The sequence below is a fragment of the Plectropomus leopardus genome, chromosome 14 (assembly GCF_026936395.1).
Source record: "Plectropomus leopardus strain MGB_pleo_1.0 chromosome 14, ASM2693639v1, whole genome shotgun sequence".
In the NCBI taxonomy this organism is placed as follows: Eukaryota; Metazoa; Chordata; class Actinopteri; order Perciformes; family Serranidae; genus Plectropomus; species Plectropomus leopardus.
In genome coordinates, this window is record NC_142189.1 from 11,456,359 (window position 1) to 11,484,090 (window position 27,732).

Genomic DNA, 27,732 nt, shown 5'->3' on the forward strand with positions numbered 1-27,732 from the left:
TCATCATTTCAGCTTGAGCAGTCTCTTTATAGAGTTTTATTATGTAAATAATGCCTGTTATCTCCAGGGTCACAGCCCTTGATTAGATTAACTAACACACACACACACACACACACATACACACACACACACACACACACACACACACACATACACACATACACACACACACACACACACACACACACACACACATCCTCACCAGCAGATGCTTCCTAACTGTACCAGGTCATTTCCTTGACAATGCTGTTGTCAGCTGAAAGACTGTTGTTTGGTTCCTCGGGGGGCTGGGACAATAACATCTCCAGCGTTGCCTGGAAACAACGTCGCAGCAAACCATGAAACTGCACAGGGACGGAAAGACTCCAGAATAGCTCTGCCAGAGGAGGAGGAAGGGTCTTCATCCCCTTTTCCTGCTGCCTGACGCTTCGACTGTAATAGCTCGTTTTTTCCTCTTGTTGTGGAAAAATGTTGAGTTTGAACAGAGAAAGGGAAAAAAAAATCAGATCATTTACTCATATAAAATAGCAATACCGCATGTAAAAATACACTGTTAAAAGTAAAACATTGCATGAGTAAAAGTGTTTAAGTAGTATTAATTAAATGCAGTGTACATTTGCTCAAGTACTGCACTTAAGTGCAATTTTTAGGCACTTGTACTTTACTTGAGCATTTTAATCTCATGTCACTTGCAGTTATCTTAAGATCACCAGTTAGTTATTTTATTATCTCAAGAAAAAAAGCTTTGTTATGAGTTAATTATTTTGTTATATCGTGATAGTTGAGAAAATGAGCTTTGTTATTGAGATGAAAGGTTAAATAATAATTATTTCATTATGGAGAATAAAAAAACATTGCTATCTTATGATAAAACAAAAGGTTGCTTTTTTTTCTCAAGAAAACAAGATTTGATATTTTAAGATACATTTTTTTGTGACACAACAGCGTTCTTATGGAAGACGAGAACAGTAGTGCCTCTAATTATTAGATTATTACATTTTTTTAATGTCGTTATTTTGAGTTCACAAGTTAATTATTTTGTTATCTTGAGGAAAAAAGGATTAGTTTTGTCTAGATAACAAGTGGATTATCATGGGTTATTTTATTATCTCAATTTTCTCATGTTAAATTAATTATGATAGTTAATTCTTTCCTTATCTTGAGAAAAAAAAACCTTGTTACTGAGATTAGTTTAATAATTATTATTTATTTTATTATTTAATCTAAACAAAACAAGCTTTGTTATTGAGACAATGAGTTAGTTATTTTAATAAAAAAAAAAAAGCTTTCTTATCTGTGTTAACAACGAAGCCAACCAGTTATCACTTGTAAGACTTTGTTTTATTACATAATCCTGGGATATCAAGCTTTGTTATCTGAAGATAATTTGTTAATTTAAACACAGGTTTTTTTGTTATTAAGTTACTCATTAAACTGTATTTATCCAAGATCAGGAGTGTTAAATAATTAACTTGTTATCTTTGGGTTTTCTCACGACAGATTGATTACCTCATTATCACTTGATAACAAAACTTGTTTACTTAAGATAAAATAAGTAACTCATTTGTCAGAGATGAGTTGTGCCAGCATGCATGATGGTGTCATGATGATGGTGACATATGTAGCAACTGATTTAAAAATTGTCAGATCAAGCAGTACCATTGACTATTATCATTGATTGTATCTGATGGTAATGAAGCGGTGACGCAGCGTTCAAATGTGTGCACAGAGCCTCTGTCATACTGTTGGGTATTGTAATATATAACAACACACCATGTTACAAACTCATGTTTCTATATGAAGTCTTATTTGTAAAGCAATAGCTGTCAAAGTAAATGGAGTAAAAAGTGCAGTATTTCCTTATGAAAACGATTGGAGCAGTGGTATTTAGTGCCATGACGTGGAAAAATTGAAGTCCAAGTACTTAAGTGCTTGAGTCAAACGCAATATTTGCAAACGTATGGTCCCTAAGACATCTGATACCACACCCATGTGTTTTTAGAGACCTGGTCCTGCAAAACCAAATGACTGAAGGATTCCACTCCCGAAAAACTTACCTTGCTGTCTGAAATGTTTAATTTACTATGTAAAACAAACACACACAAAGAAAAAAGGAGTAATGGATTATAATGGGTGTTTCTAGAAGTAGGCAAGTCCATACAGAAATAAAAATTTCAGTATTTACAGTGATGTGACTTTTATCCTACTTTGATTCTGGCTCCTCTGTTTCTTCCTGGTGTATCCTTTCACATAATACATTAGTGAGAAAACAGTTTCCTCTTTCATTGTGTTGTTTTATCTAATGTGCAAAGTCAATGTTGTGTGTTTGAGATTAATGTTTAATGAAAAAGCCACGGAAAGAAAATGACGGCTTAATAGTTACACCACATACATACATCACATGCAAATCATGTCTTTTGTTTGCATAATGTTCCCATTAAAGTCTGAAGTAGCCTGTTGCACCAGCTGTGTCTATGTTCAAACTTAAACATGTTGTAAAGTAAATTATAATATAAATTGTAATTTATGCATAAATAAAATAAAAGCAGCTGCACCACAGAGACAAGTTACAACATCAAGTAACAAATAAGTAGTAACACACGCTCCCGGGTGGCTGTGTAGAGGCTACACTGTACGTTTGATTGAGAAAGAAAAGAGGAAACCAAAAATTCGAACATATTAGTAGTATTAATCATTTGAATCATCGACAACCAGTCGGGAGCAATTTATTAGTCTATGATCAGTCTACGCTCCCTCTGTACGACACCCAACAAAACTGAAATTCAGTCCCACTCAAATATTTCTGGGAAACACAGTGAACGATCGGAAAAAACAGCTGGGTTCTTTAGCTCAGACACTGCTGGTAGACTCAAACTAACTGTGGAGAGTGCGTATTTTCTGAGAAAATGGGCTTTGGAGCATGGGCGTTTAGTTTTGGGATAGCAGGTTTCCAATCAGTGGGACATTTTCGGACAAATGGAGCCTTGAAATTTTCAGAATAATGGCGTGGCACATGCACAATAGAAGCTTACAGTGCACTTACAAGCAGGAAGGAGGGGCCAAGGTTGAATGATGTGTTTACCAATGGCAAAAGACACTTCCTGCATAGTATCCCTTTAAAAATAAATTAATAAATGCATTAACACAAATCCACAGGGTAACAGCAAGAGAAAAGAAAACCTGCTGCAGAAGTAGAAGTAGTCATTCTCTCAGTTTGTCAGTAGTTTAGGCAGTTGAGATGCATGTGTGATTCAGTCACCTGGTGAACTCAACCCTGAGCTTGTTCTGAGTTCATCTTTGTTCACGGCTGCATTTTTAATAGGTGTCTCGACACCCCGAGGACACTGTCAGCCCAAACACCCTGATGAGACACACGACAACAAAGGTTGGTGACTAAACAAAGACAAAACAAGATATTGCTCCACAAAAATGGCAAATCTTCTGAGAGGAACGGCGCTGAAAGCAAGATGTGAACTGCACCACAACAAAAAACGTGTTTTCATGTGATAGAATAATTCATAAGCTACTATGATTACAAAGACATTCTGCACGTAGTAGCTTTAATGTGTACAACAAGTTTGAGGTCATTTAAATGTTGTTTTGTTATAATAATATGGGTTTTGAAGTATTTATGTATTTAGTTATTTATTTTCTGTAGTTCCAGGTCAGAGGCAGCAGCAAGCTGCAGACTAAAAGGCTGCCAGTCTGGTCAACAGTATATTTTGACCAGAATCACGGTAACTAAAAAAAAAACACCTGTTGCCTCAAACCTCTGTACTGAAACCACAGCCACACATCAGTCATCTTAGATTGACACGCAGCCCGAGAAAAGAATGTTTTTCTATTTGTGTGTTCGATCGCTTCAGGAGTATTGTTGATTTTTTTTTGGTAAGTCATGCTTGCAATGTGGCTCTCAACAATATGGTCCCATATCAAAACCCCATTTTGGTACAAACTGAAATATCTCAACATCTTTTCAGTTATGTTTAAACATATTTTGTCCCAAGATGATGTATCCTTATGACTTTGGTGATCTTGTGACTTTTCCTTAAGCGCCCGCAGTAGGAACAGATTTTTCACTTATCGTGGTTTCTTTAAATAGCAGGAAAATATTGCAGCATTCTGCCTTCAGACCAGGTTTTTGTTGGTCAATGGCAGCGTCCCTTTCTGCTGCCTCGAAATACTAATATACCAACAATGCGCCTGACCACACCTCAATTTTAAACCTACACGCCCTTGAGCACACAGGTGGGTGCAGGTGCATTTGCTAAGTAAACAGCATGGACAAAGTTTTCACTTGTTGTTGTTTTCAGTCCCAACAACTAATATGTGAACAGCAACCTAACATTTGTAACTGTTCAGTCATTCATGTCCCTGAGGGATGTTTTGTATAAACTTTGATGATCCTGACTTCCACCGCGTTACAATTTCAAGTATAATCTCACAGACCTGCTGACATGGCTGTGGACTCTTCGGCAGGTTATCACTGGGTGTGGAAGTTTCCTGATTTGTTAAATGTTGGGCAGCCGCCTGTGAACAGTGACCTGGCCTTTCACACTAAAAGAGCAAGCATCTGCTTGTTTCTAATCACACAGAGAGCTCTTTCCCCGTCTCTCTGTCCCTACTTGCATGTGTGTCTTTGTCTGTGGGTCTGTATGTCTGAGTGTGCATGTGTCTCTGTGTGCCTGTCTGTCTCTGCGTGTCTGCTTGTCTCTCTTGCTCTGTTTAGACACAACAAACAAGCATTGTGGAAGCACTGGATGCAAATTTTATCATTTATGATGATGAGATCATTCATATCATATCTAATATAGAACTTTATATTGTTCATAACTGAGTATTTGATGTGTTTTCCTGCCAGATTCCCTTGTAGCTCGCAGAAAGAAAAATAGACCAAACGCAAAACTATCGCTGTAGATCGTCGGCATGCTGTGAACCTCGGAGCTGCGGCACGTCCAGAGTAAATGGTCTGATTGCTCAACATAGGCACTGAAAGGAAGCTACCGGCAATCAATGGAAAATCAGCACGCTTTGCAGTCTTTCCACATCCAGCGTGAACCAGGCCTTACGGCCCTATTTAAACGATTTATAGCATATGGTCATAAGTGCAATTGCATTTTGGTGTGTCCAATTCCACTTTTGCTAGTTAAACTGTGCATAATCTCGGTGCGAGGTGAGGTGCAAGGGACAAAGACATTTGCAGTCCCTTAATAAATTATAGGTGTGTTTTGGGCTTGACATATAGTTAACCAATCAGTGTCATCCCCCATTCCCTTTAAAAGCCAGGTGCACCTGCACCTGGTGCACTGCTATTTGCATGGCTGATTCACTAAATGTAAGAAGCCAGCAGTTTCCTACTGAGAGTAATGCAGCAAGAGCAGTGATGTTACTGCAACAAATATTATGGGACATTTAAGCAGCAAAACTAGAAAGTGCTGTTTTAAACTTGGCAGAGGAAACAGAACTAAACTTTCAACTTCTGAAATAATTAATGAGCGCTGCTCCTCGTGTGTAAATGCTCACAGCATCTGTCCTATTGGGGAGTGGACAGCAGCTCTGCTCTGCTCACATTTTCAAGATTGTAATTAACATTTTCCTAATTAATGATGCAATATTTCACCCACCTGCAACCTATCCATGCATTCCTGTGTGTGTATCAAGCAGAGTGTACGCATGTTGTCAACCCGTCTATGTAGCCGAATCTTACTACCTGAATAATGCGGCCTTTAATTAGCAGTAAACAGGATCATTCTAACTTTAGAGTAAGTTGGTGTTGGTCAATGTGAAATAGCTTTCTGCTGCCTCAAAATAGTAAACCTCTCACACTGCACCTGACCACACCTCATCTAGGCGCACACTTGCTAATTAAACATCATGAAAATGACAACTGTGTCAAACTGTAACTAGTGGCGAGAGTTGTGTGGCATGCTGCTTTGTAAGACAGGGCCCTGAAGAGGTTAAATGTAGAACGCTTTTCTACTTTGACCTCTACATGAGGAAAATGTTAGATGAGGAGTGCATGTCAGAGAGGGTGTGGAGGTGTGATATCATTAGTTAAATCAGTTACAGTCACAGCACACAGTGTATCTACAGTTCTCTGACAGAACATCTTTAAAACTACCAGCATTCAATTCAGTGTAGTTCTCAGGATCAGCACCAGCATTATGGCAGTAGTAATTGCTTAAGGCAGGGAGTATGATGGCCCTTTACAGCAAAATAAGGCATAATCTCAGAAAACAGTGGGAGTGACTCTCAAATTAAACCAGGATGTTATGAGACGACCTGCTGGCAAATGTCACATTCAACCTGTTCAGCATGTGTTTCCACCTGAGTGTCTTTTCATCCCGACCGTCAGCTCTACCCGTCTGAGCTCAGCAGCCCCGCTCTCCTCAGTACTCTGTCTACGTTGGGAATTAGTTTTTCTTGGAAGTCCCACAGTCTTTTGTCCTCATGGAGCTCATCCAGTGTTAACGATCCTCGCAGCGACTCACGGACCTGAATGATCCGACAAACCTCCAGTGGAACTTTGAATTGTTGTCCATAACTCCTGAGCACTTCATGCACTGAAGTGCGCTCTACCAACCTGTGATGCAAACAAGTAAATTGTAATTAGTTGATTGAGTGTGTTTGAACTGGCCCTGTGCTCACAGTTTTAGAATACCCAGGAGCTGTGACATTTCTTTGGATGGTTTCTATTTAGTGATGCTGAAGCAATTCTTTTTAATCTAACCAGTAATATTTTGAGCTGGTGTTTTAAGGTTTTTTTGTACTTTGCGGAAATGGTCCTTTCAGCCTTATTGTTCAGCTCCAATGGATAACTGTCACCATTGAGCCTTTGAACAATGTTTCATATCAATTCAGTTCAGTTCAGTTCAGAGTTTTTATTGTACCTCAAGGTAAATTTGATCTGCAGTTGGACGTACAAAACAATAAATACAATCAACAATAAATATGCACAAAGAGCATCATAACAGCACAAAACCAAACTTGATTAAAAGCAATCCTGATCTACAGTAAAAGTATCAGTGAAAGTCATTTAAAGTGTCAATAAACAGGAGTGAGCTCGGTCGTACATGATACAAAATGCAGTAATGTGTAGATCTAACTCAGACAAAGTAAAGTAAGCAAAATAAGCAATGAAATTAAAAAAATCATAATCTATAGTTGATATTTGTTACCTAATGATTTAATCTTGCAGAACAGTTGTATTAAAGCTTTATCCCATTAAAGGTTGTTCTGTTGTACTGAATATCAGCACTGCTTTGATATGGTCGTAAACACTAGGTCCAGTGCCTAATAATAAGGAACAGGCTAACAAAATGTTAATCACAAATGCCATCTACTTTTTTTTTTAAGAAGACATTTTAGGTGATTTTCCAACACCACTAATTGATGGCCGACTCCAATAACTGCATAGGCCAAAAACCATGGCAACAAGTGTGTCCCCGCTATGTGCATCACTTTTTAGTCTCCCCTGTACTCACTTTATATTGTGTTGTGAGCTTTTTGCAGGACCTTTCTAAATGCTGTGCATGAGTCGTCACATTGATGTTTTTCCTGTCCTGAAGTTGATATATTTGTGTGTCAACAAATAGATGTTTTGTATGTTGTCAGGTTGGTAAATGTTTAAGAAATGCTGCATGTGTTGTCAATTTGCAGTGTGTTGATCTCTCAGGGCCACTGTACAAATGTATTGTCTATCCAACCTTAGCAATGAGTGTGTTCTGAATTTGTAACTTTGCAGTCTGACAAGTTCACCCTACCTTGGCTGAACTATCATCTTGTATGGATGGTATATGTTTCTGTCGGGTTCCTCCTTGTAGATGTGCTCCAGAATATTAACTCCCGGGACCCCATTCCACTGAGGTAGGTGAAATCTTCCACTTGGCTCAAAATGCTTCTTGGGAAAGATATGGTTCTCAATAAAAAACACTCCTGTCTACAGAGTGTGATACAGCATTGGAGAAAGAAAAAGAAAACATAAATATCAATTAATGTCAAATATGATCCTAAAGTTTTGATATAGATGCAAGATTTGTCTTTTTCAAACATGCCAAAAATAATTTACATTTGGATGCTTCTTTTTGAGTGTGTCCATCAGAGACATCAAGTCGTCGTGTTGGTATGGCATTATAATCTCATCGATGTCATTCAGTAGGACGTAGCGTGAGCGGGCCATCGATCTGTAAATGCACTCGTTAAGCGTGGTCAGCTGGCCAAAGTAGTGCACGTCCCCGCCGCTCTTTGAGAAGAGCCAGCCACGAGAAGGATTCAGATGTTGGTCGATGGGCCAAGGAACTATCTCAACGAAGCCCTCCTTGCTGTAGCTCTGCAGCAGGCGCTCGAGGTCTGGACCACAGCTGGTGTTATAAATCACCACCCTGTCCACACCCAGCAACCTAGTGTCAAATCGTAATAAAAGTTATATCAGGACACTTTTCATATAGTGCAGGTCTTGACTATACTCTTTTACTTTACCGAGACCCAATAATTCAAAGAAATATCCACCAAGAAAAAGCACACCTTGAGGCAGTGACAAGGAAAAAACTTCCTTTTAACAGACAGAAACCCCTCAAGCAGATCCAGACACTATGGTGGGTGGACATCTGCCTCTACTAGCTGGATTAAAACAAAAACAGACAAGAATGTCTGTTTCCACAAATATTGTTGGTTAATGATTTCTGAATGTACTTTTTTAGTGCTGTAGGCACCACAAACAATATTTAGTTTTACTAATGTAGGATCTGAGATAGCCATCCTTGTCACTTAAGTCTTAGAGGTTAGTTAATATGACGGTCACACAGCTCACTATATCAGACTCGCGCAATTGGTTGAATTAAAGTAGCATGTCCAGTGAATTTTGCCATCGATAGCCTGACACCTTTCAACCACCTTTTTAACTAAATGGTTGATTTTTCTGGGGAAAAGAAGGTGCAAAATGACTTGAAATAATCTGGCCCTCCATTGCACCACCTGAGTCGGGTAGGAGGGGTGCTCATTCAAGATTACCATCGCTGTCCCAGTGGTGGCACAGTGTTGCTACCAAAACATGATGCCCACCCTACGGTCTTTCTCCTAGGCCCCTCTGGCTAGTAAGCGGCTCCGTTTTGAACCACAACACCCTTTTTAGCACTGCTAACTCTGCTAGCACCACTAGCTGTACTGACACTGCCAAAGGTACTAACATTAATAGCACAGTTAAGGATGCTAAAGGGATTTTGCACCTAGCAATTGAGTCACTCACTTAATAGGGAGGATGCAGTTCAGAAAACTGAAGAGTAGCAAAATCAGTCTGTAGAAAGACATGCATATCTGGTTATAAATATTCTCTGAATAGCTGTTAACTGCTGATATCCGTAATTAGAACTTATCATGTGTTGGTTCAAATTAATTCAAACCTGATTTCTTGAAACATGACAGCACTACTTAGCAGCAACAGTAACACCTGTGTAATGTGATGCAATCCAGTGGAACTGCAATGGTGCCTTTGTAAAGGTTAAAGTATTCTTTTTTTTTTTTAAATAGTGTCAGAGGAAAGGTGAAGTCAGCTCATTTTTGACATTTTTGTCTGTGGTGTTGTTGCTGTGCTGACCTGTACATCTCCAGGGTCTGTGCAAACTGAAGCACATTGTTGTAGTCTCCAAACAGGCTGGACACACAGACAGTGAAGTTAAACTGCAACTTTCTCTCATTCCTTCCATTGATCTTCTGGTTTCTGATGGGAAGCCAAGTCTGGTTAACTTTCTTCGCTCTGTCTGGCTGAGTCAGGAGACTGACATGTGTAGTGCTGCAGTTGTAAGGAATCTTACACATGACATCTGTAGTGATGAAGGGAAAACCAAAGTTGTCTGTGTGTTGTGAAATTGTTGCTGGAGTTGAATTTGATAATGAGCCTGCACAGCAGAAAAGACAGTAAAGGGGTTGGACAGAGTCGCTCCTAAATATGCCAATGATGCGTATATCCAAGTCTTTCACTCTCTGATCCATGTAGGCTGACACCAGTAAGTGCGTGGTATTTTTGAGGGGGGTGATGGTCTGCTCAGAGATCTGCAAAGGGCAACTGTTCGCAGCCTTACGTGGTTTTGGGATAGCCCTGTACATCGTAGTTGTTCTCACAGTGATACAGAAGATGAAGATGATGGTGGCAATGAAGAGGAGGAAAAACTTCCTTTTGAATACTTTTGCTTTGTCCATCCAGCCACAGATGGCACAGAGACCCAACCTGAAGCAAAACAGCTAGAGATTATACATTTGAAGAACAAAGCAAACACACAGGTTGCAAAATCTGGGTTGTGTCATTACTGCAACATCCTTAACAACTGTGAATGTGATCAGTGCAGAGAGATGTGCGACTCCAAAGGCACCTATGTCAAAGTTTTAATCTTCTATTTGTTTGTGCTTTTTCACCAGCACTTTCATAATGTAATGCAATCCAATAAACCAATATTACAATAAATACTTCTCTTGTGAAGCTCACATTGCTCCGTTTTTGTTGCCTGAGTGGTGTTGATTCAAAAGTCATTTTCTAATCTGCAGACATGTTTTCTGCATTTTTATGGAACATTGTTTTTACAACCCATGTATCATGTAGCAGATATGTTGAAACTTTATATTTTAAACAATGCTGTAGTTAACATGGCTATGTTTAGGCACATAAACGTCATAATCGGATCATGTTTTGGCTTTAAATACCCACGTTTGGTAGCTTAAAACCTGCTGCTGGAAAGGTGGCCAACCATCACCAGAAAACCCCCACATATGGTGACAAAAAAGTGAATGGAAACGCGGTAGCAGGTTACTAAAAACACCCATGTGTGATGGCAGAAGCTCTACTGAAAACGCAGCAGGATATATGGCCACCAGTCACTAAAAAACACCCATGTTTGGTGACTCAAAAGCTGATGGAAACACCCACATGGGATGGCACAAACACCACTGAAAATGCAGTTGGAAACATGGCCACTGGGTGCTAAAAACACCAACATATGATGGCACAAACACTGCTGGAAATATGGCCAGATACAGCCAGCGCTCACTAAAAAATCCCAACATTTTAAAGTATTTCTCATACTTCTTAAGTTCAGCTCCTGAGAAACAGCCTTCCTCCTGTCTCAGCCAAATCCTAATTTAAGATCTTAAAACACTCCTTTTCTTTCACTGCACTGATCTTGAATTCTCTCAAAAATAATTAGCTCTTGAGATAAAAGTAAGATCCAAAAGAAAACTTAAACAAGTCTCAAGTCTCTCTATTCTATCTTTCCTAAGAGTCCAGAAACCTCTGAGATGCCTATGAGCACAGCAAAAGAACTGCTGCCGATTTATTTTTTCACTCCTTAATTCACCTAAGAGGGGGGTTTAGGAGAAACAGGTCAGAATTTAGTAATATCCCAGTAAGAATCGGATTTATGTTTTGAAGACAAAGACTAGACAACTGTGAGCAGCAAAATAATCCCCTGGGCACTGCTGCTGTGAGGGCTGGCACTAGCTGCTAGAGGGGTAATAGCTTGTTGTGGTCACATATATATATATATATATATATATATATATATTGTCATGGGGAGTGCAATTGGTAAAAGCCTTTTTTGTTTATCATATCTTATGTTACTTCAATTTAGCTATGTGGGCAAACAGGATGTGCCATCAAAAAGAGTGCAAACACGGAGTCCCAGTACAGCCATGCTAAGTTCCTGGTGGGACTGAAACTGAATCTGCAGTAAATATTGCAAAACAGACAACTGTTTGACTTGAATACAATATGGCTTTGTTAAAAAACCTGCACAGGTGTTTTCACTTATCCTGGCCGATTAGACCTCTCAAGTTAATCAGACACATATGCACACTCCAACAGCCTTTGGAAAGGAGCTCCAATTAACCACAATAAGTGAAATCACCTGTGTGGGCGTACTATGGTATGCAGGGCCTGTTATCCCGTGGCAGCCGCACTGTGTTTATGAGAGATGGTGCCCGTTTTAATATCAGTGATTTAAAACAGTTTTCAAAAGTGGTCCCAGTCAGATGCCAAGAAGTTCAACGTGGTCACTAGGCAGACAGCCTTTTTGATGACCCTAAATTGAGACTATTATTATTGTAACATATTTTATCTTCTTTTTTGTGCCTAAAGCCTTACTGTAAAGTTTCTTTTTTACTCTACAGTCATTTATTGTTGCCAAATCCATCCACCTGTTTTCTAAAGATCTTATCCTGCCGAGCTCTGCGCACATTTGGAGCCTTTCCCAGACATCATGGGGAGGCAACGGTGCAGCTTTGAAGGATGACAGGCTGTTACTGGGCACACAGAAAAGGCATGGCAAACACATTCACACATAAATTCTAGCTTTTACAAATTAGCTTAAAAATAACCCTTGCTGTTTGAAAAACATAACTGAAATGTTCACACCCAAAAATGCGACACAATGGGATAGGGTGTGGAGGTTGGTTCTACGATCCTTAAGGTTTCTGTTATGGCTGCTGGTTTTAATTATTTCAACATTCTCTGAGAAATCATGTTTTGTCCTTCAGTTTTGCATGGCTGCAAAACTTAATCAAAGAACCAAATTGTTTCTGACAAAGTTTTTGTACTGTAACTTATCCAGAGTCGTTTTCTGATATTTTGCATGAGCCTCGTGATAGAAGCAACAAGCCAACTCGCTCGCTGTGAATTCTCTGAACAATGCCCCGCTCTATTGACATATGGGCTCACCCAGACATCGCACAGACTTTCTACTAGAGAGCTGGCAGGTTAAAGTCCGTTTAACACCCAGTTCAGCTTTGCATATCCTCCAACTTGGTAACTTTACAGTATTTTTTATCATATTATAGCTCCCTTCTTTTAAGATTTAACTGTGCTGGAGTTTAACTGGTTTAATTTGGTAATGGGAGGTGATGTAATAGCTACCCATATTTTTGTCAAAGCTGAGGTGAAGTCTTAAAATGCTTGAGCAACAACCTGTGACCCCTTTTCACTGGACGTTTCACTTGCATCATTTCAAAAATCAGCGGTTGCAAACTCCAAAATCTGCTTTGAGAGGAAGTTTCTCCTTCTCATATTGACAAGCAAATAGTGAAATCTGCTTCAAATAGAACTTACTGTTTCTTCCAATTAGGGCTGTAACGATCTGTAGATAAATAGTAATCTCTATACCACAGACACCACAGATTTTGGTATCGGCAGTGTTCTGGGTTGCTGTTTGTAGTCAGATTAGTATTCTGCTCTACTACGACAAAACGCAGTAACAACATATAAGTTTAAAACCCAGTTTTCAAGTCTAACTTTTTGACACAGACTGGCCTCTTGGTGATCCTGTTCTTTTAATTTCGGGTGGGGGTGGGGGGTGAGGGGGGCTACTACAGCCTATCCAAGTTGATATTGGGCAAGAGGCAGGGTGCACCCTGAACTGGTCACCAGACTATCACACAGCTGACACATTGGGATAGACAACCCGTCACGCTCACATTCACACCTACTGGAAATTTAGAGTCACCAATTAACCTGCATGTCCGGGGGAAGCAAAAGATCCCGCAGAAAACCCACGCTGACACATGCTGGAGAACATGCAAACTCCACACAGAAGGGCCCCAACCGGCTGGCGGCTTAGAACCGGGGGCCCTCTTTCCATGAAATGACTGTTCTAACCACTGTACTACTGTATTAAATTGTAAATTACTATGATTTAACTATAAATGTATTTACACTAGATGTACAGACACTCAGCGTGACAGATGAATTTAATTTCTGTAATCTCTAGACTACACAATGAAAGTAAACTTTATTTAGACAAACAAACTAGTTAAAAAGAATAAGAAATCTGAAACAAATTTGTTTTTGCATTTTGTGTTTTCTCTCTTTCTTCTTCCTAAAATTCCCCAAGGATTATCCAAATTCAAAGGATACCATCTGCCTTTTTTTCTTTATTTGTATTGTTTGTCCTATGACAACTGTTTTTTGGAAGTAAAATAATCATCTTAAATTGTTAAATTACGGTATTACAAGGTATTACAACTCCTGTCTGTTATGCAATTTACCTTTCTTCTTAAGTTACTACACTCTGCCTCTGTAGGGAAGTATTGATCAATCTAGTTTGAGCAGCATGATACAACACTGGAGGCGGGGACGTGTTCATTCATATGAACAAACAGTTGTGTTTGTTGCATTTGTAGAGGATTTTATTTTAAATAACCCACATGATGTGAGAAGCAGTTGGCCCCCATATATTTTGACATGATCTAATCTGGCCCCCATTCAAAAATTCTGAACACGCCTGCATTCAAGTACTGCTTACACTAATACGTTAATAATAATGAAATAATATATCAGTTTAACACTCACAGTAGCCACTCTGCATTATAAATACTTAAACTTTTGATACTTTATGTACACTTTGTTGCTAATAATTTTGCATCACTTTTACATGTAAATTAGTATTTTTATACTGTGGCACTGCTAACCTTTGCTCAAGCAATTGATTTGAATTCTTCTTTCAACGCTGACAGTGGGCTAGTATAAATGCATATGTCTTCATTTCTTCCTAGAGAATTTAAAGATACATTTGAATTGAAATACAAAGGGTTAACTTTATGTAGCCAATACAAACTCCAGTTCAGTGAGACCAAACTTTTTCAGAGCATTCACAACGATTCACTGTGATTGCCTGTTGGCAAAGCTGCAATCTACATGTCATAATATAATGTTGAGCAATACTACAAATGCTGTACAGGCAGTATTATGACAGCGTGTATGACATGAACGCTACGGAATATTAACGGACACATCACAGCGTTTTACCGTTAGTCGAGGGGAGGAGTAGTAAGCTATAGACCCACACTTCTCTAACCAAAGAAATACTCAAAGTACTGCATATATAAACTAGTTCTTATGCGTTTTAATGCTAATATAAAGACCATATTAAACATACATTAACTCACTAAAATCTGAAGTGAAGTCATCCGGTTGTAGGACAGCTTGCAGCTGAAGACCCCCGGACAAAGGTTGAGGTGGGCGGATCAATACCAAAATATCGCAGCGTAGCACAGCTGTAAAGATTTTGAGGATCGATTCCAGCGTTAAAAGGATCAATACCATAAACGAGAACAGTCTCTCTCTAAGTTGCACTCACTCGTATCTCAAGAGCAAAACTGTCTGAATAAACCATGCTCCGTTGTCGAGGACTCATATGGTGCATGTACTCTCTGCTGCTGCTTTGGTGTCGCGTGCACTCAGAGCACAGATGAGTAACGCACGCGCAACGGCGCGCATCCTGACTAGTTTTATCCAACACATAATCGTAATTATTGCTGAACCAAAAACGGATAAAGAAGGAGAATTTGAAGTTGCAAGACAAAGGAAATGAGTTCATATTCTTTCCAGAGTGGCTCAGACAAAAATATCCAGGTATAAAGTAATAAAATTCATATTTTAGTCAAATCTTATCTTTAACATTACTGTTACATATTCAAACTGGAACTGGTCATCATTAGCCGTTTCTTCACTACAGTGGCGCTCAAAGAGGGGATCGGGGGGTCCATAGCCGGCCCCCTGACAAAAATAATTGAGGCCAATGTTATGTTTTTTTTTTTTTAAAGACTGTGGTGCATTTATCTAAGCTACCGCAGACATAGTGGTATCATGTCAAACCAGACAACCTAGGGAAAACATTGGAAGCGACCACAATCGCATAGCTTGTTGGGAAGGGGGGCTAAATAATGTTTGTTGCGATAACAACCAATGAAAAAAGATGCTGGAAGCCCCTTTCCTAATGTACAAATAGATTACAATTGGCACTAAGTCTTGGGTCAAATGATTCTGCAGTAGTCGCGGGTATTATCAGCTCAAGCTCTAAATGGCTTCAATGCTTTAATTTTAGCCCCTTTGCCAGCAAACACAATAATGGGCCACCACAAAATACTGTCAGTCTCCATCCAAGCAGCACTCGGACATTATTCAAAATCAGCCCCAAGCTTCAGGTGGGGAGGGTGTATATGCTTTCTACTGTTTACTAACCTGTTTTGTATCTGTGACAGTGAACGCCATACACCAGAGAAAAAATAAAATAAAATAGAAAGGCATACTCGTCTGTTGCAGAGCCGTGTGCATGGCTCTAGTCTACTGGCAATGGGAAAAGAGAAGATGAAGAACCTATCTTTAAAGTGTTTAAAAAAAACTGTACAAGCACTAATTTTGGTGGAAAAATGGTAAAAGAGGCTAAGTAGGCTCCTCACTGCCACATATTAAAACACATCCATGCTAAAGTTGAGATGAGCTTTATAGCGTGTACTAAACAAAAAGACTGACAACTGGAATAACTTAGACCCTTACTTCTACCTTGTGTTTCAAGTACTTGGGACAGACGTAGACATCAAACAGACTGGGGGGAGGGGGGGGGTCTGGCACCATGTACTTCATCGAGACATAGACTCGATGAAGACTAAGACTTAACATGACGGTGTAAAGTGACATGATGGTCAACAGAAAATATCAAAGTCCAACTCACCCTATTTGTCTGAATGCTGACATACCAAAGAGTAGACATGCATGCATGCAATCCCTTAACTCACCACATTAACACTGTTTTTAACTAGCCTATATACTTCAACAGAATTAACGAAATTCAGTTATGGCTTTTGAATTTGATTTTCAGTTCCCCCATCTTTATGATACATTTCTGGGGGTGCTACTGTCTCCTATATGAAAGTGCATGAGCTGCCTCTGGCCATGTATTACTTGGTATTGGATCAAACCAAATTTTGTGTTGCTGCCAACCCTAATAGGGGGTTAGTTTAATGTCTTAGACCCTGTAATTGTGATCAGTGCAGCTACCATTTCACCCTTCTGTCCCTTCTAGCTGCTTTTCTCTCAGTTCCTCCCTCATTGTATTTCTGTTTTAATTCTGTGTTTATTCATCCCATGCCAGGGCGTGACCAATTGCGTGAACAATTTGGTGAAATTGTTCACAGTGAAACAGAAGGCATCAAACACAGAAAATATAACACACAGAGAAAATGTCATGTAGACAGTAAACGTTTAAGGTTTAAATGTTATCAACACTATGTCACCTATACTGCTGATACACACACACACACACACACACACACACACACACACACACACACACACACACACACACACACACAGAGCAAATGACCCTATTAATCAAGCATTAATACTGCATGTCATACAAAGCAACGCACCATTAAAGGCATTATAAGCTCATCAATGTTATGTGATATTAATCTACTTCACTGCATGTTGCTCTTTGCTTGGCAGCCTGAGAACCCACAAGGGCACATGTTTTCAGTTTTCTTTAACAACCACAAGGTGAATCAGTTTAAATATATTCAGAGAAGTTATATGTATACACCTGAGTACAATAAGTGGGTGTCAAAATCTGCAGGCTATATGCAATAAGTAATTTCTAGGGTGATATAGAGAAGGCTACAGTTTTTGTTTGTTTGTTTCCTCTCTGAACTTTTCTTTTTCATTTCATGCATCAATCAGTCACACATAAACTGCAGCCAATTTTGTCTCATAAAGGGTGTAGGTTTGATTTCAGCAGCGTGTGGGGAAACAATGAAGTACGAGTACAACAGAAAAAGTGAACAAATGCACATGTGTTATTTTTTTAAGTTATACAAATGTGTTTCACTGAAAATAATGAATTAGGATAAGCCTATATTGGTTATCAAAGAACATAAAAGCCACATAAACTGCTGACATTATAATACACTAACCCAACAACCACATATAATTTCCCTGACTGAGATATACGTGTTTGACAGACAAATATTGGCCTGTGAACTGTGATATTTTACATCTGCTGTCAAACAAAGAGCACTGTGTCTTACTGCAGCTTGATGATTAGTTGTGGCATGAAAGAAAAGTTCATTTTTCTGACATTTATCAAAGTTGTTTAGCGCCCAACTATAAATAAGGCTGATTTTGATTTTCATTCAAAACCCAAATTGTTTCTCTCACTTTAACTGTTTCAGTTTATTTAATTCACCAAAAGATCACTGAACTGCGTCCCCTTAACCTCCAACTGCTAAAACCGATGCACAGCATAAATTGCCTGTTGCTGATCATAAAAAAACCCAAATCTGATTAAGTCCTCTAATTCTGCACAAAAAGGGCGTGTTCCACCTGATCCCAAAAGAAGCAGACATTACAGTAAGTAAATTAAGGTGTCAAGATAAAAGACAGATCTGTCATATGTGTCAAAAAATAATGCCAATAAAGCAAAAAGAAAAAATTACAATTACCCTAAGGTTTCTTTTCTTCTTGTCATAAACTAATGCCTGCTAAGACTTTTACTTTGATAGAGTTCTTAAATGAAGAAATTAGAGCCACAGCAAAGCACAGAAAGATTTTATGAGACGTGAAAAGAAAGTAAAAATATAAAAATGGAAGAGTCTAATGTTTAATCTAACAGACTGTAAACCAACACACACAAACCAATAAGGGACAGATCATTCCTCATACTGTCTCACCACATCCTGGCGACTAAATCCGAATCTTTGGTACAGTGCTGGATCCTTGATGTTCCCAACTCCGTTGAAACCCTGAGGCCATGCGGTGATAGGATCAGATTTATGAACCTCATCCTTGCTTGGACTCAAGTCACTCAGCAATACACTATTTTATATTGTATTACTCTCTAAATCACTTTGAATTGCCTTGGTGTATGAAATGTGCTTTACAAATAAAGCTGCCTTGCCTTGACACTAAAAACCTTTACAAATCTGCGACTAACATACTTCCCCATGGAACAAAACTAGAAAGGGCTCCAACCCACTTGGCACCACCTTTAATATGGGTGTTGTCGACAGAGAGATTACAGAAAAGTTGTTGCTAAATGTCATTTGGTAGGAGGTGATAACAGAAAAGTACCATGTCCAGTAAAACACTGCTTGATGTGTGATGGTTTTAATTTTAGATAAAAGCAGTTTGTTATGGTATGTATAACCACTTTTTCTTCAATTTGACATTTCTACCTATTGATTTTTTTTACTTGCATAACTTATACTCATAAATTCGACCTAATTTCCACGATTTTATTGAAGACGTTTAAAATAAGAAGAGCTATGCTGTGAAACAGCCACATATTATCTAAGACACACCTACAGGCATTTTAAGATAATCAAACTTTAAGCACTTGCTGAGTTTATTCGCTCAATAGACATTCCCACAGGATCACAATACCTATTGACTGAATCACCATAATCTTAAATCTCAGTGTGAAAGTCTTGGTTAATTTACTACAAAAAAAGTCTTCAGCTTTTAGTTTTATTTTTTGTGACAGCAGTAATATCAGTGAAAGCTTCACATTTTATATTAGTACTACAAGTAACATGTTTAATATAATGTTAGACATGTTTAAGGATTTTTATCATCAAAACAAAGTATATTTTAAACTTTTACAAAATATTCTGTCAATTCCAAACCATTTCCAGGCCTGGAAAACTATTTTTATTATTTCTGAACTTTTCCAGGAATTTCATGACTGTGGGAACCCCGATAAAGAAATAAAAATAAAAATAAAAAGTTAAAATTGTATTGCACCTTTGCAAGTATAATATAAACCTAGTTTATGATTAGTATTGATAGTAGCAGTTGTATTGGTAAGGTTATATTCTAATATTAGTTGTAATCAGAGTAGTAATCTAACATTTAAGTAAAGCTAATTTTCTGCCAGCAGATGTCACCGCAGAGCGAACATTACCCATCATTCTCTTTTGCTGCATTGTATTCATTGTGCCCTCATCATGCCAGATGGCACTTTATCACAGCCATATTTGATTACACAAAAAATGGGGCATCTCAGTGAATATGGCATATTTTGCTTTTGTCCTTATGGCACCGGTGAGCCTGTTGAAATCCAGTTCTCATCCACAACACAACAGTGAAAAAAGGCCTCCAAAATGGGTCATCATATCAAATCACAGAAAACAGTACCTGGTAGACGCTACCTCCAATAATAACTGAGTCAACAGCTATAACACACCTACCCTCGAGATATTTACCTACAGCTTCCTATCGTGAAAACCGGCCAAACAATAGCCTCCACCTGCTGTACAAGAAACATTTTAGACTGCATACCTTGTTAGGGTGTGCTGATAGTAATAAGCTATGCATTGTATTGGTCTATGTTTATTTTCATGTGGTGTTTACTTATAATATTGCTGGTTTTGTCTATTACTACTGCTTTTTAAGATACAGACCTGCTGCTATTAATTTTGATAAGTTTGTCTGTTGCACTATGACCCTAGAGAAACTGTATTTCATTCTTTTCTTTACATGCCTTTAATGAGAAATCCGACAATAAAAGCACTTCACAGATGTAGATAGTGGAACATATTATTTCAATAATTTAGTACAAACATTTATTATGAATTATGAATATCAGAAGGAGCTGGGATTGTAGCCTTGTGAAGCACATCATGTGTACACAAAAACAGACCAGAGGAATCCCCAGTATGAATAAAAAATCAACACTGTCCTACATGAATTTAGAGGGTTTTTTTCACATCTTTTTCAAAGTTAAAGGAATAGTTGGACATATGCTTTTTCTCTTTCTTGCCTAGAGTTAGATAGGATTGATACCACTCACATTTCAGTCTGTTAAATATGAAGCTGCATGGAGACCGTTGGCACTGCGGCAGCTTTGTTGGCTGATTCTGACAGTTTAGTTCAGAAGGAGCAACCACAGGACCCCGTTTCATGCTGTCACATTCACACAGAACAATGCTGCCAAAGTTTTCATATGTTCTTCAAACTGATCACTAAAATTAGCAGGAGTTTTAAAAGCAGGAAAACCTGAAAAAAACACAAAGAAGCAACAGACTCCTTTACCATTACCAGTTGTAATTTGTTTGTTTTTTGTTTTTCTTCTGGTGTATAACATCCAACATCACCAACAGGCCCGAAAACAGGTCAGTAAACACTAAAGAGCACCATGGAGGTCTGCGGAAAATGTTGCAGTGCTTTTTTTTTATGTCTCGTATTTATTCAATCTCTCTCACAAACACAGTGCAGACAACATTTTGAGCATTTTGTGTGCTACTAAGGCAAATGCGCTGGCAAAAGAGCTAAATGATCACAGCCACCTGCGTGTTGTATTTTCATCACTGCCCATCAGATGTGGAAACAATAAATACATGACTACTGTTGAGTCATTTGTCCCGGGTGTGAATGACAATTGCAACAAAGGCTAAATATTAGCGGGTGTTGATGGGTTTGTTTTTATTTTCTCCAGTGGAAAAGTGGCTTAAACAGCATAAAAACAGGAACAGTGTTCAGGTCTCCCCGAACCAGCATTTTGAGAAATGCTGCAGTTAAATCATTTTCCTTTCCCAGCCCAGTCAGAATAAATTGTCGGCATTGTACGTTTCTGCAAACCACAGATATGTTACATTAGTATGCTTCATACATATGTTGTAGTTTAGATTAAATGTCTATGACCTGAGTTTCTCACCGGGAGGAGGAGAGGATGGTGGATGGTGTCACATCTCGATTATATGTTTGCCAACTAGCAGACAGATGCAGACCACTTTTCGAGACCAACAACACTGGGTATTTTTTTTAATGACAGTTCAGCTCATGTCCAGTTGTGTTGGTAGAGAAAAAATCTGGTGTTTTTAAAACAAGACTTGGGGCAGGTCTAGCCATGTTTGGTTCATGTCCAGTTGTGTTTATAGCAACCAAAGCAAGTGTTTGTAACCACATTTTTGGCCATTTTTGTAGATACAAAAGCGGGAGTTTTTTTTATCAAAAGTTCAGAAATGTAAAGCTTAAACAAATTCACAATGTATGAAACATAAAAATATAAAATATTCATGGTTTACAGAAATCATATAACTATTACTTTAAAACAGTTTCTCTGAAAACACATGTTGCACATGCACCATGTTGTTTATGAGTCTCAAGGAAAAGCAAAAAAGACTTGACTCCTGAGACTTCACTAATAGTCGTGAGAAATGAGCCTACCTGTTCATGTTTCTGTCAGGTTCCTCCCTGTAGATGTGCTACAGATCATTAAAGCCTGGAACCCCTCTCTCCATCGAGGCAGGGGACACTTTTTACTTTCCTTCAAGGGTTTCTTGGGAAACATGCAGTTCTGAATGAGGACCACACCCGTCTGCAGAACGTGTGGGTGCAGCATAGAGGCTGGAAAGACAGTAGATTATAATTAAAAACTAATATGATAAATATGATTTGGAAATATGCAATTCTAAAATACACACCAAAAATAACGAACACTTGGACGATGCTGTCGGGGCCTGTCTATCAGAGACATCAGGCTGTTGTGTTGGTATGGCCATTAAATCTTATTAATGTCGTTCAGCAGAACATAAGCATGAGTCTGTAAATGCACTTATTAAGCGTGGACAGCTGGCCAAAGTAGTGCACGTCCTTCCTTGCTCTGTGAGAGGAACCAGCCGCAAGATGGATTCAGGTGCAAGTCGATCTCCATTTCCACAAAGCCCTCCTGGCTATAGCTCTGCAGCTTGCGGTCGATGTCTGGGCTACAGCTGGTGTTATAGATCACCACCCTGTCCACACCCAGCAACCTGCAGTGAGGTGAGGTAAGTAAAAAAATTCATTGATCAAACATTTTGCAGAGGCTTTTGTCCAAAGTGGCTTAGTGCATTCAAACCACGTAGGAGCTAGGAAAGAGCTAGGGATTATCCAAAACTACAAGTGTATCGCTTTCAAACTAATAAAAGCATGTTGAATGCTTCAGTACAAGTAGCAAAAGTGTTTAGATAAGTTTTTTCAACCCTTTGAAACCTGGAACAACATCAGATGCCTTTCACATGCATTTAAACCTTTGAAAACCTGAACATATTGGTTGGACTTCTCTTTTAAAAAATGACTAAAAAGGCAATGAGAAACTTGGCAAGAGATGTCGAACAAATTGCAAGAAATTAGAAAGCAGTGACAAGAAATTGACCTGAAAATTAGTTTTGAAAGAGAGAGAAAAAAAATCTTAGGTAATACCAAGTAAAGTTATTCCCAATTTAAAAGAAAAGTAAAATGACCAGAAAACTATATTTATAATAATTATTATTACTACTATCATACTATTTATCTTTATATTTTTGTTGAATTTTGTTGTTTTTTTCTCTTTTTTATGCTCATACAAATAAGCATACATATAATTGATAAGTGAAGTATAATGAGTTAGTAGGTGCGCTATACAGGTGCTCTTAGACCTGCTACCACTACCTGCCCAGACCAGGTGCCAAAATAAAATTTTGCATTGGATGTTTCTGCAAACCACAGATTTGTAGTGACAGCAGCTGATATACTGCAACACATATTGCAAAACTTTGAAAATCACAATAACATTGTATTGTGACTTATATACTGTGTTAATATCATATGTTGATTTCCACCCCTCTCTGCTCATGTGAAACATACATATAACATATCTGTTGTTTGCAGAAATGTAAAATACCAAAATCTATTCTGATTGACCCACTGTGCCTTCCCTCCACATATATACTATATGCACTCACACAAGAAATGACAACAGTAACAGACACACCTGTATAATGTGATACAATTCAGTGGTACTGCAACAGTACCTTTGCAAAGGTTAAAGTATTCTTCTTCTTCTTTTTTTTTTTTTAAATACAGTGTCAGAGAAAAGGTGAAGTCAGGTCATTTTTGACATTTTTGTCTGTGGTGTTGTTGCTAAGCTGACCTGTACATCTCCAGGGTCTTTGCAAACTGAAGCACATTGTTGTAGTTTCCAAACAGGCTGGAGAAGCAGACAGTGAAGTTAAACTGCAGCTTTCTCTCCTTCCTGCCATCGATCCTCTGGTTTCTTGTAGGAAGCCAAGTCTAGTTTACAGAAGGCAGTTAAAGGGGTTGGATAGAGTCTCTCCTGAATATGCCAATGATGCGTATATCCAAGCCTTTCACTCTCTGCTCCTTGTAGGCTAACCCCAGTAAGTGTTTGATTTTGTTGAGGGGGGGTGATGGTTCACAAGTGTTGGGAGCCCCACATGGCTTTAGGATGGCTCTGGTGTTCTCTCGGTGACACAGAGGATGAAGATAAGGGTAGTAATGAAGTGGCCCAAGAACTTCCCTTTGAATTATTTTGCCTTGTCCATCCAGCCACATACTGCATAGATTTCCAACCTGAAGCAGAATTAGGAATCACAGTTAGAGAGATTAAACATTTAGTGGGAACAAAGCAAACAAGCTCTATCATTACAGCCACAATTCCTCCTTTAGAGGTGTGAATGTGACAAAGTTTTATTTGAAACACTTGTTTAATCCTGCACATCTCATTGAATTCCTCTGTGTAAGTATATAAGAGTTAACAAAAGCCTTGTCATGTGCAAAATAGTCTTTGTTAACTCTATTTCTATTTATAACAGCGAGTGTGTGTGATGTTTCACTAACACCTGTCTTCTTGATGCCAAAGTTAATTTAGCGAAAGGTTCCTTAGCAAAGAACTCCTTGATCATCACTTACATACTGACTTATTAGTTTATTTTACAGGTATACCTGTACAATCTAATAATACAGTCCACTGCAACGTCCCTGAAGTAAATCCTTTCTTCTGGAGCTGAATCCAACTGTATGAGCTGTTGCTACAGCACAGTCACCAGAGGAAAATGTTGGTATTAAAAGTTTCTGAAAAAGATGAATATTTTACATTTGCATGGTTCAAATGCATCATGTTTCTAAAGTGAAGTAATAAATAAGCTGTCCTCATCAGCAGAGGTGGAGGGATGGTGGATTGCGTGTCACCTGCAGGCCGCTGTTTGAAACCAACAAACACCAATAGTCTTTTAGTGACCCTTTGTGGGCTCTCCACCAGTGTTTGTGGCATTGAACTTGAGTGCTTATTAGCAACACATTGCACCATCTCCCAGCAGCGTTTGAGCCACCAAACCTTGGTGCTTTTTCTTAGATATTATGACTTTTCCCAAATGGCATTTGAACCCCCGAACTTGGTTGTTTTTACCAACATATCACAGATTTTTAGCCACTGAACCTGGGTGTTTTTTACTGACACATTGCGGTGTTTGAACCACCAAACCTGGGTGTTTTTTACTGACACATTGCGGTGTTTGAACCACCAAACCTGGGTGTTTTTAGTGGTACATTGCAGCATTTGAGCCCCTGAACTTGGGTGATTTTTTGGTACCAATACAGCCCGGACTCTGAGCCACCGAAACCCAGGTGTTTTTTACTGACACATTGCAGCCTTTGAGCCCCAAACCTGAAACCCGTCCCTGCCTTTCCACTATCTTTTGTACCACCAAACATGAATGTTTTAATCGAAAACATAATCTTTACCTAACCATAACTAAGTTCGTCACCACACCTTCTCCAGTATTGTTGAAACGTAAAGTTTCAACATATCTGCAACAAAACAAAGTATAAATGTAACACTCGTAGTTTGCAAAAACTTTTATTGTGTTTAATATTTCCTGGCAACTGGAATTCAAATTAGAAACACTTCTAATTATAATGCCTTCCAATACGACTAACAGGGTTCTTTCACAGGATTGCATTAAGATTGTATAGGTGACCCTGATAAAGTCATAACTCAGAGTAAATGTATGTGTTTTGAGTCTTGAAACAACAAAAAGGAGACGTTCTAAAACTTGACTGAAACTCGGCGCCAATAAAATCAAATTAAACTTGCAATAACTGATTTTTTGAAGAGTAATAGAAGAGATAAGCAGCTTACAGTCTGCTACTAAATTCCTAATCCACACTCTTTATTTTGCAGTTCACTGTAAGCCTGAATTCTTGTATTGCAGAGTCACCATACTGTGTAATTGAATCATTCATTTTAAAAACGGACACTGCTCTCACCTCCCATTAAGAGTCACCAGAGTTATGCTATTACGACAGGTCCCGTATCAGATATCCAGTGTATATAAGCTTTAAACTTGTTTTACCACATTTTTGGATCATGGATTATTAAGTCATATATCATTCTTAACTCAGGAACCTCAAAAGTGTGCAAACTGCAACATAATAACCAAATATAAAATACAGCTTCCGGTCAATAAGTAATAAAAATGAATTTGCAACTTCTCTTCCCTTTGTCTTCTTACTACCTACATCTAGGAACCTGTGCTTGCAAATAAAATCAAGAAATCCTGGGAAATTCATTCAGTAAAGCTATGAACAGCTGTAAAATGCAACAAACACACAGCTGGACTGGGATACCATTAGCCCAATAAACATAAATGCAGTTACAATTCATCATCCTGCTTTATTGCTCAGCCTGCACCCCAAAATAACTAAGAAAACTGCAACAAAATTGTCCATATATCATCATATAGCTCTCCAAATAAGAGCCTTTTTAAACCACGGCATCTCCTGGAGCTGACGCTAAAACGGGCCCAAGAGTGAACTTCAACCAAAATTACCTCTATCCATCACATCTTGTGTTGCTGTATTTTTTTTTATTGTTAAGTAATCCCATAAAAAGATCAAAATCAGTGATGCATTAGTACTTCTTTGCCCAAAGCCCATTCATTCCCACTGAAGACGTAAATCTTTAAATGGGTCATAAATATGCTTTCATCTTTAAAAAAAAAAAAAAAAAAAAGGCTAAATAAAACAGCTGAGCATTGTAGTTTTTTGCAAATGTTACTCAAACAGGAGTACGACTGTTTGGGACTGTTTTCAATATCTCACAGAACAACTTAAATGGGCTCTACCTGGTCACGTTAAATCAGCAGAGATGGCTTTTTTCGGCAAATTAATTACTCTAAAAATTCAAGCGCAGGAAGGTGGAGAGTAACCATAACTGTACAAAATCATACCTTATCTTGTCGTTATGTGTGGTTTTACCTTGTTTTTATTGTGTATTGTCTTAATGTTTTAAAAGTGTCTCTCTCCGTCTCATTTACACAATAGTATTATATGCCTTATATTAACATGATATCTATATTCATAGTTTAAAATAACAGTTACTGTATCATCAATACTGGTATATTGCAACATCAAAAAACTGGACATTTCTCCAAATTTGCAAACTACTATCTAGAAACCATCATAAAATACATGATCAACAGACTGCAGAATACCACTGCTTGACAGATTTTAATTATACTATTCCTTTATTTTCCTAAATGTACCCAAGACTCCCTGAAAAGCAGCATTACTGCTGAGTGAATTATCCAATGCAACTGGCCTGTTGTCTGTGGCTCTTATTACACCACCAGAAAATCTGTTGGGTGTTAAAGTTCTCCTGTCAATCATGAGAACAGATTGAGTTGTATTTTAAGGATAAAACACCAACAGATGTATACACTGAGTGTGCACACATATTGATCCAAATTTAATGTCTTAGATGGATTATGTGAATCACATGTAATTTGTAAAACTATAGTATGAAGCAGCTAAAAATGAAAATACTCAAGTACCTCAAAAAATGTGCTGATGTCCCAAAAAACTTTACCAATACTGCACAAATAGCCAAACATAGCAAATTAAGTTAAAGTCATGCATAGTCAATACTGCATTTCATATACAATAACCCACCTTAAAGGTCAATAGAAGATGTCTCATGTGGGAAAAGGATCATTCTTCACCAAAGATGTGTCTTTGCTATACTCCTCGCAAATGCTGTCTGCCTGGGAAGCCAAAACGTGTTATCCATTATAAAAAGTAAATGAAGATTTTGGGTACAACAAGAGATTCAATCACAGTAACTCCTAATAACTACTCACCAGGTGGAGCTCTGGGAAACTTCTAAC

General features: G+C 38.4%; 1 protein-coding gene and 1 pseudogene across 5 annotated transcripts; both read right to left on the bottom strand.

The window, feature by feature from the left end:
- Window positions 1–1,315: 1,315 nt before the first annotated feature.
- On the bottom strand, window positions 1,316–22,421 carry LOC121953587 (uncharacterized). 4 transcript variants are annotated; one of them, XM_088087588.1, is made up of 6 exons: window positions 22,234–22,421; window positions 21,977–22,156; window positions 9,593–10,222; window positions 8,069–8,399; window positions 7,764–7,939; window positions 1,316–6,583 (listed from the first exon to the last, which is right to left on the bottom strand). In XM_088087588.1, the coding sequence occupies exons 2-6, from the start codon at window positions 21,982–21,984 to the stop codon at window positions 6,358–6,360; spliced, it is 1,371 nt and encodes a 456-aa protein (XP_087943714.1). In that variant the 5' UTR covers window positions 21,985–22,156; window positions 22,234–22,421; the 3' UTR covers window positions 1,316–6,357. The 4 variants fall into 4 exon arrangements, with proteins under 4 accessions (XP_087943714.1, XP_042356686.2, XP_087943715.1 ...); XM_042500752.2 differs by lacking the exons at window positions 21,977–22,156; window positions 22,234–22,421 and adding an exon at window positions 14,913–15,202; XM_088087589.1 differs by lacking the exons at window positions 21,977–22,156; window positions 22,234–22,421 and adding an exon at window positions 14,923–15,054.
- On the bottom strand, window positions 22,221–27,732 carry LOC148187434 (uncharacterized; annotated as a pseudogene). Its single transcript, XR_015778701.1, has 4 exons — window positions 27,706–27,732; window positions 27,518–27,609; window positions 23,700–24,139; window positions 22,221–22,560 (listed from the first exon to the last, which is right to left on the bottom strand). The product of XR_015778701.1 is annotated as an uncharacterized LOC148187434 (transcript).